General features: G+C 48.3%; 2 protein-coding genes across 12 annotated transcripts; both read right to left on the bottom strand.

Annotated features, from left to right (window-relative positions):
* Positions 1 to 4,153: 4,153 nt before the first annotated feature.
* eftud2 (elongation factor Tu GTP binding domain containing 2) lies at positions 4,154 to 13,821 on the bottom strand. Its single transcript, XM_067233196.1, has 28 exons — positions 13,702 to 13,821; positions 13,326 to 13,438; positions 13,046 to 13,208; positions 12,815 to 12,893; positions 12,645 to 12,720; positions 12,473 to 12,538; positions 12,264 to 12,299; positions 12,061 to 12,151; positions 11,878 to 11,960; positions 11,616 to 11,782; positions 11,345 to 11,469; positions 11,163 to 11,226; positions 10,965 to 11,055; positions 10,551 to 10,686; positions 10,079 to 10,206; positions 9,683 to 9,876; positions 9,250 to 9,361; positions 9,014 to 9,154; positions 8,805 to 8,906; positions 8,622 to 8,704; positions 8,348 to 8,434; positions 7,684 to 7,810; positions 7,188 to 7,275; positions 6,844 to 6,962; positions 6,456 to 6,550; positions 6,104 to 6,257; positions 4,975 to 5,082; positions 4,154 to 4,578 (listed from the first exon to the last, which is right to left on the bottom strand). The coding sequence occupies exons 2-28, from the start codon at positions 13,425 to 13,427 to the stop codon at positions 4,483 to 4,485; spliced, it is 2,913 nt and encodes a 970-aa protein (XP_067089297.1). The 5' UTR covers positions 13,428 to 13,438; positions 13,702 to 13,821; the 3' UTR covers positions 4,154 to 4,482.
* An 816-nt stretch (positions 13,822 to 14,637) lies between these two features.
* Positions 14,638 to 17,537, bottom strand: phospho1 (phosphoethanolamine/phosphocholine phosphatase 1). 11 transcript variants are annotated; one of them, XM_067233071.1, is made up of 4 exons: positions 17,414 to 17,537; positions 17,042 to 17,093; positions 16,493 to 16,545; positions 14,638 to 16,380 (listed from the first exon to the last, which is right to left on the bottom strand). In XM_067233071.1, the coding sequence occupies exon 4, from the start codon at positions 16,364 to 16,366 to the stop codon at positions 15,602 to 15,604; it is 765 nt and encodes a 254-aa protein (XP_067089172.1). In that variant the 5' UTR covers positions 16,367 to 16,380; positions 16,493 to 16,545; positions 17,042 to 17,093; positions 17,414 to 17,537; the 3' UTR covers positions 14,638 to 15,601. The 11 variants fall into 11 exon arrangements, with proteins under 11 accessions (XP_067089172.1, XP_067089168.1, XP_067089169.1 ...); XM_067233067.1 differs by having other exon boundaries at positions 16,468 to 16,545; positions 17,410 to 17,535; XM_067233068.1 differs by having other exon boundaries at positions 17,410 to 17,535.
* Between the last annotated feature and the right edge of the window lie 1,388 nt (positions 17,538 to 18,925).

Below are 18,925 nucleotides of genomic sequence, written 5' to 3'. Positions count from 1 at the left end.
GATAAAGGTTATTCAAAAGTAAGACTAAATCAAGAACATACACAATCTACAACAAAAGATGTGGAGAATGCCACCCATTTTCGAAGTGAAAATCCTCTGTATCGTCATCCTTCCGAGTATTACCTGAACAAAAGGGGGGGAAATTAACGGAGAAAATGGTTTCGCACCGCGGAGTCTAATGCCAATTTACCAGTGCCACACGTAGGGATTCCACCTCTGGATAAATCTTGCGATGCGATTTAAAGTAATTGGTCATTTACATTTTCTCAATGTTATCCACAATGTCTGTGAACAAAAGAATGTTATATTTAATATAGATCTTTCCACTAACAAAGAGATGACACCCTCTCCATGCGTGCGTTCTGCCCAGATGTGCATTGCCATACTGCACGTTGCATTCCGGGTCTTCAAAGCGCACTATGGCTTTTACAACTGTCTCTCGATGAGGCAATTACGTAGCCTATATGCTTAATCAGTGTAATTGAAATCCGAATAAATATATGTGTTCTTACCGCAATGCGAGTCTGTGAAGATGCTTTAGTATAGATAGGCGATCCGTGAAATTGGCAGTCGGTTCTGGGCTTCAGACAAAGTCCAAACTTGTAGGCTATTGTCTTTGAATATATTGTTGCTCCAGTTCTCAAGAGAGCCTGATGAGTATTTCTGTATCTATCTCATATCATCACTGAAGACTTCAGCATTATTAGTCCATTTTCCTGGTGAATATTTTCTTAAGGATGTCTATGTTGTCTTCCGCGTAAAAGGGGTGCCAACATTTCTACGAGCGCATTCCGTAACGCTAGAAGGCTTAACAACAGTCTTGTCATTTTCGCATTAATTGTCGAGTGAAACAATTACCTCTCAGTCGGCTACCATAGGCTTCCCGGACACAATTTCTAGGGATGTTGTTTTTCTTGAAGCTACCTTTCGATGAGGTGGACTGACACAATTATTTGTTCTGGTAAATGCTATGCAACGTCTTCCGAAACCTCTTCGTGGACCTTGATGCTGAGACTGGAGAGTTTCTTCTATATAAATCCTGGTCTAAACCAGCTCAATTCAATGATGCTCATATATTCCGGTTGGTCAACACTTTCACCATGTGGCATGGTCGTTGGGTAGACTACGACACGTTCCGTTTAAAGATAAGGCAGCGTATATTACAGACCCACGCCGGAGACAGACTGACAGCTTGATTTTCTTTAGAAGCGGAGATTTCTTCGGGAAGCGAAGGATGTTGCGCGTAAGCATCTTTGACAGTGCGCGTGCCCGCCAGGTTACAAGTCTTGGTTTAAGGTGACACAAGTAGTAGCCTACATTTCTACAGTATGCAGAGTTTGGGTACTTCCTTGTGTAGCTTATTTGTGTTTCACTATAGGCTTATGTCTATCTTCACAACGAATTGCCCGGTAAAAATATTTTAAACTGATGGCAACTGAACAATGAAAGGTTCTAAAGCTTTAAAACAAGATTATCCTATTTATTCTACTAAGAAGACTCATTGATTTTAATTACATAATGTAAGACTGACAGATAAATGGTAGTAATGTGTAATGGTAGTAATAACATACGCATACAATGGTAAGAAAAAGAACCAACGTTTTTTGCCTGTTTATACAAAAATTGACATCTGGTCACTTACCTACAGAATTGCTTGATGTAGTCTTCTCTCAGTCGGCCTGCTTTTCAGGGTGTTGATGCGGGGTGGAACACGTTGCCATTCTCTGCCATGAGAGAAGCGCACGTATCACGGGCAAGTTCGAACATGTGTAACAATCCCGGTCTTTTTTTGACACCACCGTGGGGTAATAAAATGTAGAGTGGCAACGAACCCGGGTCCCAGCAGTGACCAGTGGCATTTTCCGGTCTCCGTTGTGCAAACTTCTGTCAAATCAGGACAGGCTTGACATGATTGGTTGAGTCTCCTCGAGCATGTGTATGCACCCGAAGATCAGGCATGCCAACATAAATGGTTTTCCGTTGCTGGAGTTGTTGAACGCCAAAAGCTTGAGATAGGAAGCTTGGATTCGAATACCACTTTGATGAGTTCATTCTGTTGGATGCGAAGTGACACAGTTTGATGACCTAGAAAACATAGTTGAAATGATAGACAACACAAGGCCCTAAATAACAATGTTCCAGTAGGTCAGTCAAAATACAAATCAAGCTGCTCCCAAGCTTCCCTATACAATCTATCCCTTCATCCATAAACCACTGGAAAGTAACATATATTCACCCTAATGTGTTTCAGCATTTGTAACCAGTTCAACTCTGAGAGGGTTCATGTCTAATTTGCCTTTGTGTTGTGTAAAGCCTCAAGCAGGGGAACACATGGCTCATTTAGCAAATAAAAAAGCCAGCGAGTTTTGAGCTTGTTTTGCGAAAACAAAATATCCTACCAAAAAATCTCCACTTTCAGTGTGTGTTTGTGGCATATCTGTGTAGACTAGATGTGCAGCTTTAGACAAACTTCCTGCCTGTATGCTCATAAGGGTCTTCGACCTCTGGGTCGTCTGAATCAGTATTGTGGCTCTTCAGATGCCTAAGATGAGGGAGTCACTTGGTCATGTGGTGCTGCCTGTGTTTTAGCTCGTTTTTGATCTCCAAGTCTAGCGACCTTGCCAGACCTCCGCTCACCAGCGACCTGCCCGGCAGCAACGGCGCCCTCCTGTGACCGCGGGAAACATCTGACTGTTGAGGAACGGCGAACAGATCGAGTCAAAACGAAAGCTCAACTAGACACACTCCTCATTAACTGAAATTTGCGACATATTTCCCCTCTCACATCATGTCGTCGTCCGACAAAACGTCCATGTTTCTCGCATCCATATTTTGATCTTTCACCCAGCAACCGCGTCTTCAGGTAAAATACTCAATAAATAATATGAATGCAAGAGAAGAACGTGTATTTGCCACAGGAGACGTGTGTGATGCAAACACACATTACAGAACAATAAAAAGGCAAAAAGAAATTCCGTGTCCTAGAGAGGAAGATGACAAAAGGGTGGAGCGAAGAAGAAGAGGGATACGAGCGATGAGAGCGGGCAGATGAGAGGCGTTGATGAGAGAGAAGGACGTAGGGAAGGCCTGGTTGGTGTAGCTGCCCCCAGCCACAGAGCCGACTCTTCCTCTGGTCTATATATAGAACAGGGTCCACAGATTGCAGTGACTGCTCAGGGGCCTTGCGTTCAGACCGACAAGAACCGCTGCCATCAGTCCCACTGCTGAGGGCCACACACGATCGTAATTCATGCCAGCACGGGGGGAGGGCTATAGGACCAAACACATGTCAGCAATCAGATTCGCTATCACACATCCCAGCAATGGACGGGGTGGGGGGTGGATGCAGCCGATCATGTTTTGTCATAGCAGGTGTCATGGAAGGAGCTTTTGGGTCAATTTGTGGCAATTCAGGGAACAGCTACATTGAAACGTCATGTTAACTGCACTAGTGCATGGGGTTTCACAGTCACAGTCTGTTGCATTGCGACACTGTGATTTCTCCCTTATAACTTTAAAAAAATAAACTCTAAAAAAGGTCCCCAAATACTACACAACCAAGCACCCTGTCTCCACCTATAAAAATCAGTTTTGCAGGAAGCCTCAGCATCCAATCAAAATGTCAAGGGCACTCCAGCCCGTGTGACCCCTCCCAGGGCATTGCTGTCCCCTCCCCGCTGTACCGGCCACTGAAAATGACTGACAGGAGGACAGCGTTGTAGAGTTCAACGTGTTACCCCCCCCACACCACAGACGTCAAACACGAGGCGACTCTGTTACTAGTGCGCTCGTTTAGCCCCCCACCGTGCTTCCTTCCCCTGCCCCAACACGGGGCACGCTCACAGGCCATGTGACTGCCGCGCCTTCCTCTCCTGTGCTTGCCTCCCCCTATCCAGCCATCTGTCCATCAGTCTCAGCCCACACCGCTCGCCAAACTGACACACCGATCAATCAGGCAGACACAGGTCTCCAACATGGCAGCCCCTGTCACTGTACAGACCCACTTGCGTCCAGTTCCTCCACCCATGTTAAAATGATCCTGGATCAAGCTGATAGAGGGGGCCAGAGTGGTATGCACAGAATATGGTTTATTGTCACTCTGACTAAGTGTTGAGTTAGTAATTGCTCTCGTGAATCAAACCTACAGACTCCATTTGGATTGGAACAGGTGGATATATTTATTGAAGAATTTAGCATGGTGTCACATTGCATAATAAAACAAACAATCCTGCCTGCGGTCCAAGTCATCATATTCTACAAAACATTGAGAATTTACACATGTAAAAAAGAAGCAGACAACAGAGTTGAGACTGGCTTCACCTCTGAAACAAACCGTCCTCAGAGGCGACACCGTCCAAGGAGTTTCTGGATCACGAGTGACCTCATCAACCTCGGACCAGGCGGCTCTGCAGCCGCTGGACGTCGGGCGGGCGAGGGCGGCCAGGTGTCGACGGCGACCGATCCTCGGCCTCTCTGCGCCTCTCACATGGGGTAGTTGAGCACCACGTCCTGTTTGGCCAGCTCCAACAACATGGGATCGTCGAAGAACTTGCTGATACTCACGTCCTCGCTCAGTCCCTGCAGGGGCCACGGAGAACATGGGTTACCACGGGTTACAAAGCAGGCAGGTCAACAGAGGTGCATCAGCTCATAGATATATATATATATAAACACTAGATGTCTAGTCCGCGTTGCCAGACAACGGAGTCGAACGTCCGCACATGGCGGCCATCTTGCTACAGTCAACTCGCTCACCCATAACATTGTGTTGATGCTACATGTACTTTTTAAGTGACCATAACTTGCTCAATTTTCAACCGATTTTGAAACGGTTTGGTTTGTTATCAACGTCAGAGATGTCGGTATGCCACTGCATACTTATGAATAATGATGTTTTTTTTTTTTTTATAGAATAGAAGTATGCAGTACAAAACATGACCCATCGAGTGGGCCGCCCCAGGACACCAGGCTCACCTTGCGTCTCCGGGTCTTGATCATGAACTCCCTGGCCAGGTGGGGGGCGGGCTGGGGCTCCAGCGGCCTGATCACGATGCTCTTGTCCAGGGGGTCGCCCGGCACGATCTGGGGGGACAGCAGGGACGTCCAGGCGTTAGGACAAACGGTTACTACAGGCCTGCGGGGTCAGGCATCGTCACGCGAGCACGCACCCTGACAGCACGAGACGGAACGTGTCGAATCAACCAGAAATAGCCCGAGAAAAGCTGCCCGTTGAGGCATCGATGCACTCAACCTTTCACCTTCCTGGGTGTCTACTTCTCTCCCCCTCCCCCCCATTCTGTCACCACTTCACACGGAACTACAGAGTCAGGGGACGTGCCCATCAGGAGGGAGAACCAGCATGCCAGCTTGTCTTCTCTACACAACAGAAAGGTTGGCATCTTTGGAGTCGAGCAGACACTTAAAATGATGACCGAAGACCATCACCTCTCGGCTCTTATCTAATCAGGCGTACAGTGTGCGAAACACGCGTTGGGTTCGGGGGCTGATGTGCAGTGCTGGGCTTCTCTGCTCGTTAATCCAGACAGGTTGGGATCTGCTGTGACCTTTTTGAAAGGCCAGACCTTGCGCCCTGACCGCTGCACGGCGGGAGAGAGCCGCGGCCAAACCCTCCGACCCCAGGGGAGCCGTCGAACGGGACGGAGATCGATGAGGTCTCTCCAGCCCCAATCGACAGGGCTGTGAACCCTCCCGCATACTTGGGCAGCGGCCGGTTTACAAGGCAGCACTAGGAGCGTGTGATCGCGCTACTGAGAAGAGGGAGGGAGACCGACCTCTCCTCTCAGGGGGAGGGAGGGGGATTCTGGTGGGAGGTAATTCCTCCTGACACAGTCCTAAAGTGGGAGAGACAGACCCACACAGCCACGTCAAACACAGGGGAGGGGAGACGACGACAAGGCCTGCTGCGCACGGGAGACTCGCTGACTCGACGGCCAGGCGCTCAGCATCACGACCGACCTGGGTGGACGTGGCAGGCGCCAGCGCCGCGCTCCTGACTCAGGGGCCACCAGGGGCTGGCATTCCTGCGCGCCTGTGGACCTGAAGGTGAGGGACACCGGACACCATCTGGAGCGTGCGAGCTTACCTGCCAGTGGTGGAAGACGGAGAGAGAGAAGGCCTGTCCCTGGGTGTGCGTGCGCAGGTCCGTCTCAAAGCCGAAGGAGTCGATGGCAGGGATGAAGGCCTTGATGGTGTAGAGGGGGGAGCCCGGGATGGGGGCGTCCTGGGTGACGTGGCCTCTGTTCCCCAACACACACACGCATCACGTCAGCAGAGAGCAACACAACAGCCTTCTTATCTAAACAAGTGAGGTGAGGCTTAGCAGGAGAAGTGCATCAGAAGAGAGGCTGGAAATTTCTGGAACGTGGGCGTAGTCCGGTCTACTGGACGTCAGGTCGGGTGTGTGTGTGGGGGGGGGGGGGGGGGGTGTGACTCACCTCCGCCGGGCCAGGACGGTGTAGACGGCAGACACACAGTCAGCTGGAGCCTGCACCTCCACAAAGTAATATGGCTCCATCAACCTGGGGGTGGCCTGGGGAGAGGTGGGGCAGACCATTAGAACCAGATGGAGGGGGGGGGGGGGTCATTGAAGGTGCAGAAAAAAAGAGCCGAACATAGAACCGTCGCGGTCAGCAGATTACAATACAGGGTACACAAAACAATGTGTGGCAGAGAGATGTGGTTAAAGAAAAGGGTTCACGGGGGAAAATTGCGAAAGTACCACGAATGGAACATTACGGAAAGCGATGATGAAAAGAAAAAAAAACACGAAGAAAAAAAAAAAGGAGTTGTTGAAGAAGCCGTGCAGAGGGGAGGTGCTCTCACCATGAGGAAGGCCGAGTAGACCACTCTCCTGGCCGTGGGTATGACCTGCCCCCCGCCCCGGTGAAGAGGCTCTTGGGCGATGACCGCATCCAGGATCTTGAACTTGACATTTCTGATGGCTGGGGACCACAGAGAACTTGTTAAACCAACGTGCGTGTGTGTGTGTGAGCAAGCGACGGAGAGGGGAGAGAGAGCGAGAGCGAGAGAGAGAAGGGGAGAGGGTGGGAGAGAGCGAGAGAGAGAGAGAAGGGGAGAGAGAGAGAGAGAGAGAGAGAGAGCGAGAGAGCGAGAGAGCGAGAGAGAGAGAGAGAGAGAAGGGGAGAGGGTGGGAGGTGGACACTTACGCTCGTCACAGAGAGGTCCCTCCCTGGTACCCCACTGGAAGCCCTGGACTATGCTGTCTTTGACCGAGCCCAGGAGAGCTTTGTCCACCTACACACACACACACACACACACACACACACACACACACACACACACACACACACACAGTGAATGGGCATTCCCCCACTATCTGCAGCATAAAGGAGCTAGTGTCATAGGAACATCGAAAACCTTTTGTTTGTTTTGGCATCAAGGCATGTAGTGGCCCTGATGGCATCGCCCTGTGGAGCCCGCTCTGTCCTCAGGGCTTCTGCTCTCCCATTGGTCCCTCTGGGAGCAGTCAACCAGGGTCCACAGCCTCAGCCATCAATACTCTTCACACCTCTTCCACCGAGCACTTGTGTGACGTCATTCAGACACGCAATGTTTGTGTTTGTGTAACAACGTCGGCCTAACAGACACACGCAGCAGGGTGTACATGTCATGGACCCGGTCCTGCGTGGTCGGGCAGCTCACCTCCGAGGGAAGGGTGTCGTCCACCAGGATGTTGGGCCCCGTGGTGTCGGGTCCGAAAGCCCAAATGGACCTGGCGGCCAGCAAATCCCAGTCATACTTGGTCTGGAAAAACTCTCCCAACTTCTTCCTGTGGTGTCGGGGGAGAAGAGTGAGCAGGGGGCCAGGGGGCAGGGGGAGGGAAAGCAGGGCAGAGTTGTGTTAATGGTCGAGTCAAGTATGTCAGGGTTCTGGCACCACTGCACATATTGGCTGATACATTCAGGTCCAGATGGGGTCACAGATGAGTAACAGTCCCGAAAGAACATGCACACAGTCCAACACTGACACACATATATATACACACACACACACACACACAGTCTGGCACTGACACACACACACACACACACACAGAGTCCGACACTGACACACATACAGTCCAACACACACACACACACACACAAACACACACACACACACACACACACACACTCCAACACAAACACACACAAGGACAAAGTTCCAATCCAAATGGGCAACGGCACAAGATCTGACACATTTCAAGTGATATAAAAAGAGCAAAATGGGACAAAACAGGTGTTTAGATAACAGGGGCATGAGTGGAACAGTCCACAGTTGAGCTGGTTCCTGTACGCGTGTTGGCACGAGCTAGGATAAGTCGTACCTGTTCCACGTGATCTGCACCACCTCGTTCTCGATGTCCTCTGCCAGGCCCTTCTCCAGAGGCTCTGCAATCATTGTGATCTTATTCCTGTCAATCAAACCACACAGCTGTCAATCACACGTGCGGGCTAAGCCGGAGGGCCGGCACCACCCATAGAGGCCAGTCTAGACACACCGATATAACATCTCCCCACACGGCACCAGGCTACAGGGCTGCACTCCGGCAGCCGGTGAAACTGAGCAGACATTCTTGAACGATGCGCGGTGGCGCTTACTTCTTGTTTGGCGTTTCAGCGAAGCACTTGAGCGACGACGTCTCCACGACCGTTTCGCAGAAGGTCACCACGGGGTCGGCCACCTGGGTGGGGGAAAAAAGGTTGAAAGACAACGGTTGGAGGACGTGTAGAAAGCACGGCGTGCCTCAGGGACAGCGTGGGAGAGGGGGGGGGGATGCTGACCTTGATGTCGATCTCAGAGTACATCTTGCGCAGGTCGTGCATCACACAGTCAAGGTAGAGCTCGCCGGTGCCTAGGATGACGTGCTCTCCTGACTCCTCTACCTGGAAAACACACACACACATTGACATTTCACTTGCAAGCCAGACAACAGGTTCTCAATCCCTAACCTCTGAACGTCTTGTTTCTCTGCAGGGAGAGGGGAGGGTACCTTGGTGGTGAGCGATGGGTAGCTCTTGTTGACCTTCCTCAAGCCATCCAACATCTTGGGCAGCTCGGACGGGTTGACGGGCTCCACGGCGATCTTGATGACGGACGCCGTGTTGAACTTGAGAGGCCTGAAGATTTGGGCCTGGGAATGGGAGAACATGACATGAACCCTCCATTCGTGCATCGACGTGGGCTGGGTGTAACAGACGCACGCTGACACAGGCTGGCTCCTCTCACCTCCTCGTTCCCCCTCGGCTCGGTGATGGTGGCCGTCTTGACGATGGGCTGGTCACAGCCCTCGATGAGAACCCAGTTACCAGCAGGCACCCGGTTCACCTCAATCTGGTACCTGTGGTCAGGACATGGAGGATTTACCTACAGTGGCCTTACAAGTACATGCATGTACTTGTGTGGTTGTGTATAATATCATCGTATGAAAAGGCAGCGTGCTGAGACAGAGAGAGAGACAGGGAGTGACAGAGAGAGAGACAGACAGGGAGTGACAGAGAGAGAGACAGACAGGGAGTGACAGAGAGACAGAGACAGACAGGGAGTGACAGAGAGAGAGACAGACAGGGAGCGACAGAGAGACAGAGACAGAGAGAGAGACAGGGAGCGACAGAGAGAGACAGACAAACAGAGAGAGACAGACAGGTTGTGAGCTCCCTACCGGGCCACATTGATCCAGAGGCGTCCCACGGTGCAGACCTGGGAGTCCTCCTCGTCCTCCAGGGTGTAGTTCTCTCCCAGCACCTTGACAGGCTGGCCCGCCTGGATGGTGCCGCTCAGCACCCGGCCAAACGCGTGGAACTGCACCCCGTCCTCGGTGCTGTACATCTTAGTGGTGTGGCACATCAGAGGGCCCTGGGGCACAGACATGGAGGGTGGCGAGAACATGAATAACAAATCTAAAAATATTTGTTATTTGAAAAAATATAGCTGGCCCGGTAACCACAAAGCTGATGATTATCAATAGAACCCGAAACAGAATCTATACATTTAGTGCCCACCAGCATCCCCTGTACACACCCTCTCCGGCCCACAAGCCAGGGTCTGTCCTACTCACATCAGGGTCACAATCCGCCATGGCCTCCCCCAGGTCCGAGTCCAGCCCTCCTGTGTAGCTGTGCTCGATCTTGGCCTTGGCGCCCTCTTTTGGGGAAGGAATGTGCTGCACGCACATGTCCACCAAACCTGGAGGGAAAATGTATGCACGGCTCTAGATTAATTAGTCACATTTACCAGTCACATTTACCAGACACATGACTTTTGCCCTGAGTGTGTCATTATAAACATCTAATCATGACAGCGGGGCACATGCATATGACCCCGGGTTCTCCGAGTAATAAATAGCTCAATCGCTTAGAATTAGTCAGGGTACACAACGTAAAGCGGCCATATCTGAAATCCAATATCCCTTTCGACACACCGAGTAAATGGCGCACATGGAACCGCCCGACGGATGAAGCAGCAATCAAAAGGGATTTATTGAGCCGCGTGCGCGAAGAGGGAAAAAAGAAGTGGGTTGGAGGGCGTACCGGTGAACTCTCCAAAGAAGCGGTTGCAGACGAGCCTCAGCAGGGGCCTGATGTTGAGCTTCAGCTCCTCCTTGGTCAGGTGGATCCCCAGCTCATCCAGCACGCGGGGCAGCGACGTGTCCACGTCTCCCACCACCTGGCAACAACAAGGGCAAGGAAAGGTTAGGACGGATGACCTGAGCGCCTGCGTGTGCGACATTTAGCAGACGCTCTTATCCAGAGCGACTTACAGTAAGTACAGGGACAATCCCCCCCGAGGCAAGTAGGGTGAAGTGCCTTGCCCAAGGACACAGCGTCATTTTGTACGGCCGGGAATCGAACCGGCAACCTTTTGATTAATAGCCCGATTCCCTCACCACTCAGCCATCTGACAGCCATCTGTTTACATACATTAAGTATCTGAGCGTCTCTTACCTGAGAGAGGATCTTGTAAAGAGGCTCCAGGATGAACTCCACAAAGCTGCGTTGGGAGTTACTGGTGGGGGCTTTCTTGGTGAACTTGCGCCTGGAGGAGCGACAGAAAGACACGGGGGAAAGCGCGAGTTAGTCAGCGTCATCCTGGGTTGGAATCGCGTCGACAGACCTCCATGTTCCAAGGAGAGCTCCGCTTACGTTTTGGGGTTGAAGTAAATGTCTCCCCACAGCCTCTTGGCAAATTCGGTATAGTTGATGTCCCCTGCAAAGAGTAGAGAGAAGACGTCGTTTCTGATGTGCTTCTGAGGTTCCTGAAATAGGATCTACTCTCCAGAGTGCGAGGGAGGGGGGTGTGTGTGGGGAGAGGTGTACCGTCTCACCATAGGTGTCAGAGTAGATCTTAGCGAAAGAGCCTAGTGTGAAACAGATGCTGTACATGGAGCTGGCGAAGCACACGTTCCCCAGGAGAGGAGACACCACCAGGTTCTCATCCGTGGAGTAGGTACTGCAGGCAGAAATGACAAAACCACATACAGTTACAAGCACTTTCATTTTGCACAAAGTTAGACAGAGAAATGCCCTGACAGTGCCATACATCTCATGAGGTGCACATCCCCAGCTCTGCCTTCCAGACGGGCCTGGAATCGGTACCTGAGCATGCCGTTGACCTCATCCACGATGTGCCGGAGCTTGTAGTAGGCGTCTGTGGGGGGCAGCTTCAGCTCGACGATGAGACGGTCCACCTTGTTGATGCAGATGGTGACGGCCAGACGCTCCTGGACGGCATGCTTGATCAGCCGTTCCGTGTTCAGCATCACCTTCGCGCGGACAGAGAAGCAGGGGTCAGGGGGGGATCCGAGCGCAGAGACGGAAGAGGGGTGGAGGAAACGGGCCGAGGCGGGAAACCACTCACTCCTTCCGCCGCGTCGATGAAGAGAACGATGCCGTCCGAGATTCTGATGCCGGACGTGACCTCGTCCGAGAAGTTGACGTGACCTGCGGGGGGAGACGCGGGGGGGGGGGGGGGATGACGTGGTTAAAATGTTCACGCCCCAGAGAAGACGAGGGTGTACGTATCACGCAGCGCCGGACATACCTGGGGTGTCCATGATGTTGAAAAGGTAGGATTTGCCTCTCGAGTCAGGAAGCACCATGGTGACAGGGGTACTCTTAATACCAACACCTCTCTGGGAAGGACAGAACCGTGAGTCCCCTGGTGTCCCACACCACCATATTCCTGCCACACTCTTCCATTGATATGCAGCAATTGCACACAGCAATGACACACAAAGCTCTTACCTCCTGCTCAGTAAAGAGGATGTCTGTGTACCGGAGCTGCAACAGAAAACAAAACGTTGTCGAAGGCCTTTGAACGACAGGATGTTACAGGACCGGATGTTACAGAGAGGGATATTCCCTTCACAAGGCCCTCAGGTGGGAGAAATGAGAACGACTGGGACAGAAAAAGAGAGAGAGAGAGAGTACTCGAGACACTGGACGGTACTCACATCCACGTCATCTCTCTTCCTGATCTCTGGGTGTGTCTGTTCGATCAGACAGTCCACGAAACATGTCTGCAATAAACACACGTTTCATTTCGATCAAATATAGGCCGTCCGTCGAGAGAGATCGATGATCAGCCAGCTCACAAGCCCGCCCAGAGCCAAGATGCGATTTTACCTTGCCATGATGCAGATGGCCACAGAGGGTGACGTTCCGGATCAGCTCGGGACTGTCCATTAGATCAGCTAGGAACCTGCAAACAGGTTCAGGGCAACAATGTTCAACAGTGTCTCAAAAGGTATTAATAAAAGCAGGCAATGTTTATTTTTATTTTCATGATTACTCACTCCATGTCATAAACTGTGACAGGCAACTCCTGCTCAGTCAGAGTGAACTGCTTATTCTTCACTGGCTTGATGATGGGCTCTGATCAGGATTGGAGCGGAAAGTCAGTTTATAACAACATAATAATAATAATAAGTACAAATGCCTCTCGGTTAGTGTGTTAGATTATCAGAGTACGTTTCCACATCCTGTCTGAAGTGTTTCCAGATCTACATGGTGTACAAGTCTCGGACCTGTGAGGGGCTGTGTATCTTCCTCTTGGACGATAGTTTCCACCTCCGGCCCATACACTTCCTCCGCAGTAGGATAATACTTCTTATCCTCATGTAGGACCACCTCCATCCCTGGCACATCTTCATCCGCATCGGCAGCTTCATCGTCGTCTTCCTCTTCAGCCTTCACACGTAGAAAGCGAGACAAATTAACGAACATACCGATATAGCACATAACTAAGGATCAGGGATTCAGTGGCGGTACTCTTTTAAACTGGTGTCTGTACGGTCACCCCCATACCTCATCTACATCTCGAGCGTCTGCCTCCAGATCGTCATCTTCATCAGAATCCAATTCAGGACCGATGTAGTTTCCAAACTCGTCGTAAAGGTCAGTTTCCATTGTGTAATGTGCTAGATGTGGAGACAAATCTGAACTCACAAACTCCAGGGAACTTACGAAACGTATTTAGATAACAGTGACTAACATTTCAAACTGTTGTTTGGTCTAGCTGGTGCTTAGCTAGCGCGGTAAGCTTTGAATGAATGGCACCACACAGTCTGCTAGCTAGCTAGCTAGCTACGTATGAGCTGCGTTAGTTGACGTAATGCATTAAACAAAAGTTATGAAAACAAGTTGGCTATTATCTGGCATAAAGCAACACATATACACTTACCAAAGCGTGCACCAGCAGTGGGTTTGTGAATATTATTTGACGAATAGCACTATTCTTCAGTTTACACAACGATCGTACTAAACTTGTTTCCAAACCGAGCCATGCACATGAGGACCCTTCCGCACAAACGCACGACGATCGCATTTAGTGAACTTCACAATGCCTGATCAGAATAAATATAGCAAACAACCCTACATTTAAAAAAAAAGATACATACCAACACAATATACTGCAGGCAGTATAGTTATTGTAATTTACATACCACCAGAGTTACATAGAACAGATTTATGTGACAACAAATATACGACGTTACGGTGGATCAATATTCAGGCAAATCTTTCGATGTGTTCTTTACAACGCATGCCCCTGACAGAAGGGAGATGGAGCGCCAGCAAGTAGATCGCAGCTAGTTTTGTACAAGAACTGGAGCGTTAATAAATAAATGAAACAAACCACATGAAAGCAGTCATGCTGTGATCTTTAACTAATGACCCACGAGTCACAGTATATTACATGCTGTGTATTAATTATAAATCATAAGAAGGGAAGGAATGGCAATTAGACCTGTGCCCTAATGCAAGAAACAAACTACAACGTAAAGCCACAATGCATGTACTGTGTTAAACTGTTTTTATATACCCAACATTTTGTTTGACTTTACTACGATTACATTTTTTGATTCGGAAAGTTACTAAAGAGAGTATACTCTCTTAGCTTATAAACTAATATTGGAGTGGACAGAACTGCTGTTAGCGATAATTCGTTGCTTGGCACTATATGAATTAGCCTACATTCAATGGATTATGTGTGGGACTGTTTTAATTAGTAGCTTATTCGCTGCTCATTTAGTTAAAAAAATATCAGGAAAAAGATCACGCGGGTCCATCACTATAGTTTACAGATGAATGAAACAGTCTTAGACAACATTTTCAGTGAATGGCTTTATATTCCTGCTGGTGTTAAGTACAGTACATTGGACGCACAGATACAAACATACAAATAATGATTTCACATGCTAATACTTATGATGTACCCAATTATAACACACAGTACATTAGTTATACAGTTTCCTAGCCTATATAAATATAAATCTAGGTCTAATATTATTGATTTGGGTTTTATATTTCACCTACCACGAGTATACCCATTACTGTTTCACTTCCAAAAAGCATGTGCAGCTTATACAATTGCCAGTAGATGGCAGCCTTGCAACTTAATATATTTCCAGTACTGGTATTCCACTTTCCAACACAATTGAGCAAGCATCAGTTTCTTATTAATAACTTAAATGGCTAATAATAAAATTGCCCTGGCTAGATAGAGTCATTATCAAAGAATAAGGCAATCAGTAACAGGGATGATTGCCCCACTGACCCAAAGTGGCAGTTAATCACAACAGCAATAAGGCTTGGTATAAAAGTAACAATGGAACACAGATAAATGGCGGCACATATTGGTTCTTAATTTACCATTTACACACACCTAGGGTAAACAGCTTGGTCAATAATTTATCTTTAGTAATATTTCCCCTTTTAGTCAGTGTAAGTCAGATTTATTAGTCTACTATCTTGTCGATCAACTAGTGTAAAGATCTCCTTAATCATTGACAGAGTTGATGTTTTTATCAGGCTTCTGTCTTTGATTGGCCTTTGGACCGAACCATAACGAGGTGGTCTGAGCCTCTTGCTAACTGTCCCAACTGTGAGAAGATCCTCTTTTTTTGCAGTCTGATTGTGTGAGCCATTAAATGTTTTGTGTTTGTTTAATTTGCTGTATGTGTGTGTATATTAACAGTATATCATCTTTTAAATATGTATATATCCGTGAATGAATGTGTCTTCAGAGTAGTTTGTGTGTGTGTGTGTATGGAGTGTGTGTATGGGGGATTCATTTTTCAGATTCATTTTTCCTCTGCCAGCTTCCTAAGTCGCAGAATCACATCCTCTCCACTGACCCATGGCACAGTGACCGCCTTGAACTCCCCTGGCCTTGCCTCGTGCATTTCTGTGATAAGCCGGTGCATGGGATAATCCCGCCGAGGGAATGCCACATCCTGAGGGCTCAGGGTCAGACATGGGCAGAAGTCGTTGGCACCGTCGCCCACGTAAAACACCCTCTGGAACGCCTTCCCTCGCTCCTGCGTTCTGCGTGCGACATAGTCCTTCACTATCACCTGCTTACACATGTTCTCAGGGCAACGTTGGCAGCCGTGGGAGTGGAAGGGGCGCAGCATGAGACGTCCGTCTTGGTTGAAGGTGGCGGGGTTGGTGAAAATCTTGCCGAAAAGCTGGCGGGCTCCCACACGACGGAGCCAGGATTCTATGAAGAACGTGTTGGCATCAGACACCAGCACCATCTCAAAGTCCTGTCGGGTGCGCAGGAACTTGAAGAGGGTCAGCATGCCAGGGGAGGCAGGGATCTTTTCGATGATGGCACGGATGGCACTCTCGGTGACCCCGGACTCTGCCATGTAGGCCAGCACACGCTGCATGTACTCATTATAGTGGCCTGGCCGGTAGGTGTCCTTCAGCCAGCCTGGGAGGTACTGCCCTGGGGCTGCCTGCACCACCACATCATCACTGCTCTCATCCACGATGGTCTCGTCAAAGTCGAAAAAGATGAGAAAGCGCTTGTCGCTTGAGGACAGTGCTGAGTTTCCGGCCATGTTTTCTGATTGTCCTGGGGAAGGGGTTAAACAGCAGTTGAACACAGAATCCCGCATGACTGGTTATTCAGCATTAACTGTTGTGAGTGGCAGTAGAATACTTCTTTCTGTCCAACTCTTCTTCACCTTGCCTTCACGTGAAACACACTAATGCAGGGTTGTTAACCAAGGTGGGTGTTCTGGGAAATTATGAGTGAATAGAAGGAGGTGAAGAAAAGCAAGAATAGAATCAAAAGTGAAAAAAAAAAAGAAAGAATCCCTTTAAGATCATTTATATTTTCAGAGGGCCTTGAATTTAAAATTACACTGGGCTTACTAAAAGACAGAAAAAGGTAGACATTTAACAGAAGTACTCTCTACCAAAGGTAGAGTTGAGATTAAGGGAGTAAGATCCCTGTTCATGAGATGATTGTGATTCATTATTATGATGAAGAGCAGTGGACTGAAATATATCACAACATGTAATGTTGATGTTGTTCAACTATTCAAAACTAATCACATCCATGCAACGATCATTCTGTAAAGGATAGACGATACTAATTTGAATCCGTTGCAGAATCCTTTGATTTCCAAATGAAAACTGTGGTGAACGTAATCTGTTGCATTTGAATAAACAGAAAAGTAATGGGAGCGGCTGGGACAGTTTGTTCTTATTTTTCTTCTGAAAATACTTACCGACCTTCAATTTTTAGGCGATGTCAAGCTGGTCCCTTGAAGGCAATGCAATCTGTAAAGATGAGAAGCGCATTTTCCAATATCGGTAACAAAATCATTTTTCCTACACGTTCATTCAGTAACCTACGTCTTACTTTGAGTAGCCTACTTGTAATACTTTCGTGCTCAACTGTATGTGACGTGCTGCATATTTTTAAGTAGCCTACCTAATAAATCGAGTTTTTACTTGTGTATTATTTTATACTGTATACATATTGTCTAGTCAATTCAATAACGCACAACTCTAATACATCACTATGGCAACATCTCGATGTTCAAGGTTAATTAGGCTCTTAATTATCTGCAGTGCAGAGCAAAAATAAAATCACCAACGGTATGTCCAGCAGTTCGGTGCAACACCAGGATACTTCACACACGACAGGTCCAGACTTCTTTTCAGAAACGGCTGACCTCTCAATCCAGATATTGTCCTGCGCAGCTCTCCATACATTCCCTCTTTCTCCGAGGAACTGTGCGCACCACGCTCACTTTATGGGCTGCCAAAACCCTTGAGCCAGCCTGTAACACAGTGACGTAACATCGCTGAGCCGCCTTCTCTCGAATGCCAAGAGAATGAGTGACCCTCTGTATCCAATACGAATAGAAAACAGTGAGTACTAATTTGTTGACCACAGTTAATTTTCTCCTAAATGTATAACAAACTAGTTTAATCTCGCTGTCATACAGGCTACACCATGTAACGAAACAGACACCACGTTAATGCTTAGAATAAAGCATATTCATACAAAAACATGTCGAGTCAAAATTACATTAAAGTTGTTGGGGTTAATTACATTTACATTTAGTCATTTATTAAAATGTGTTAGAACGTCCCTCCCCCTTTATAAGTGAGTACAGCGGCCGCTTTGATCACGCGAGCTGCCCCGGCTCCACTGTCTCCCTTATCTGCCTCTGCAGAAGCTAATTTCCCCCCCTACTGCCTCTGTATCACACAGGCCCCATCTAACAGTTGGGAGGGCAGATATTTCCGAGCGCAGATGGGCTAGTGGATGTAGGCTATGTTATTACCTCCCCTCCCACTTTCGATGAGTGTGTTCTAACCTGACCACCCACTCACCACCAACAGCAGCCGTCTGAGGGTCACACAGACCCCACCCACGTCTTCTCTGCAAAATCAGTGACTCATTTCCTGTGAAAATACTAGAACATAAAACACACAATGTGGAGACATTTATTAAAGATGAGCTTTTTCCTGAAGATACAAACCGTTTGGCTTGCACCCTCTGGGGTGTAGTCAAAACAGTTGTAGAACATTTGATGCAATGTCGGCATTTTATAGTATCTTCCCCTAAATTGGTATAATATTTAGACATCTGGACTCATGTTAATAGCATTCTCGTTTTTTTTTTTTTGCACAAACACCATATTATTTTTTATCAGTTATACATCTGAATATGCTCTGATGGAGATCGGTGCACTGATTAAGCACTCAACAACTCTCACCAGCGTCTGAGATATGTTTAGCGAATTAGAATGATTTACAGACATGACACAAGGAGTCAATCCTTGGGAGGTGACCTCAAATAAAGAGCAAAGACCAGTAGGACAACTGTGCTGTCACTAACAGAGGGCTTTGACTCGTAATTACAGGAATGTCTAAAGGGAACACTAAAGCTACATAATCAGAAACTGTCACAAAAGCTCTGAAGAAATCCACAACCTTCTGTGGAAGTGATTCCACAGAAGGTTGATCATTCCTTGTTCAACCTTCTCTTAAATCTTCCTTGATTAGATTTAAGAGATCCCCAACCACAGGCAAATAAAACGAGTTTGATTTATGGGAAGGTGAAACCAGAGAGGATTGCCAGCAAACAAAATGAAGAA

Source organism: Osmerus mordax, chromosome 3 (assembly GCF_038355195.1).
Source record: "Osmerus mordax isolate fOsmMor3 chromosome 3, fOsmMor3.pri, whole genome shotgun sequence".
NCBI lineage: Eukaryota > Metazoa > Chordata > Actinopteri > Osmeriformes > Osmeridae > Osmerus > Osmerus mordax.
This window is presented reverse-complemented; position numbering and strand designations above follow the sequence as displayed.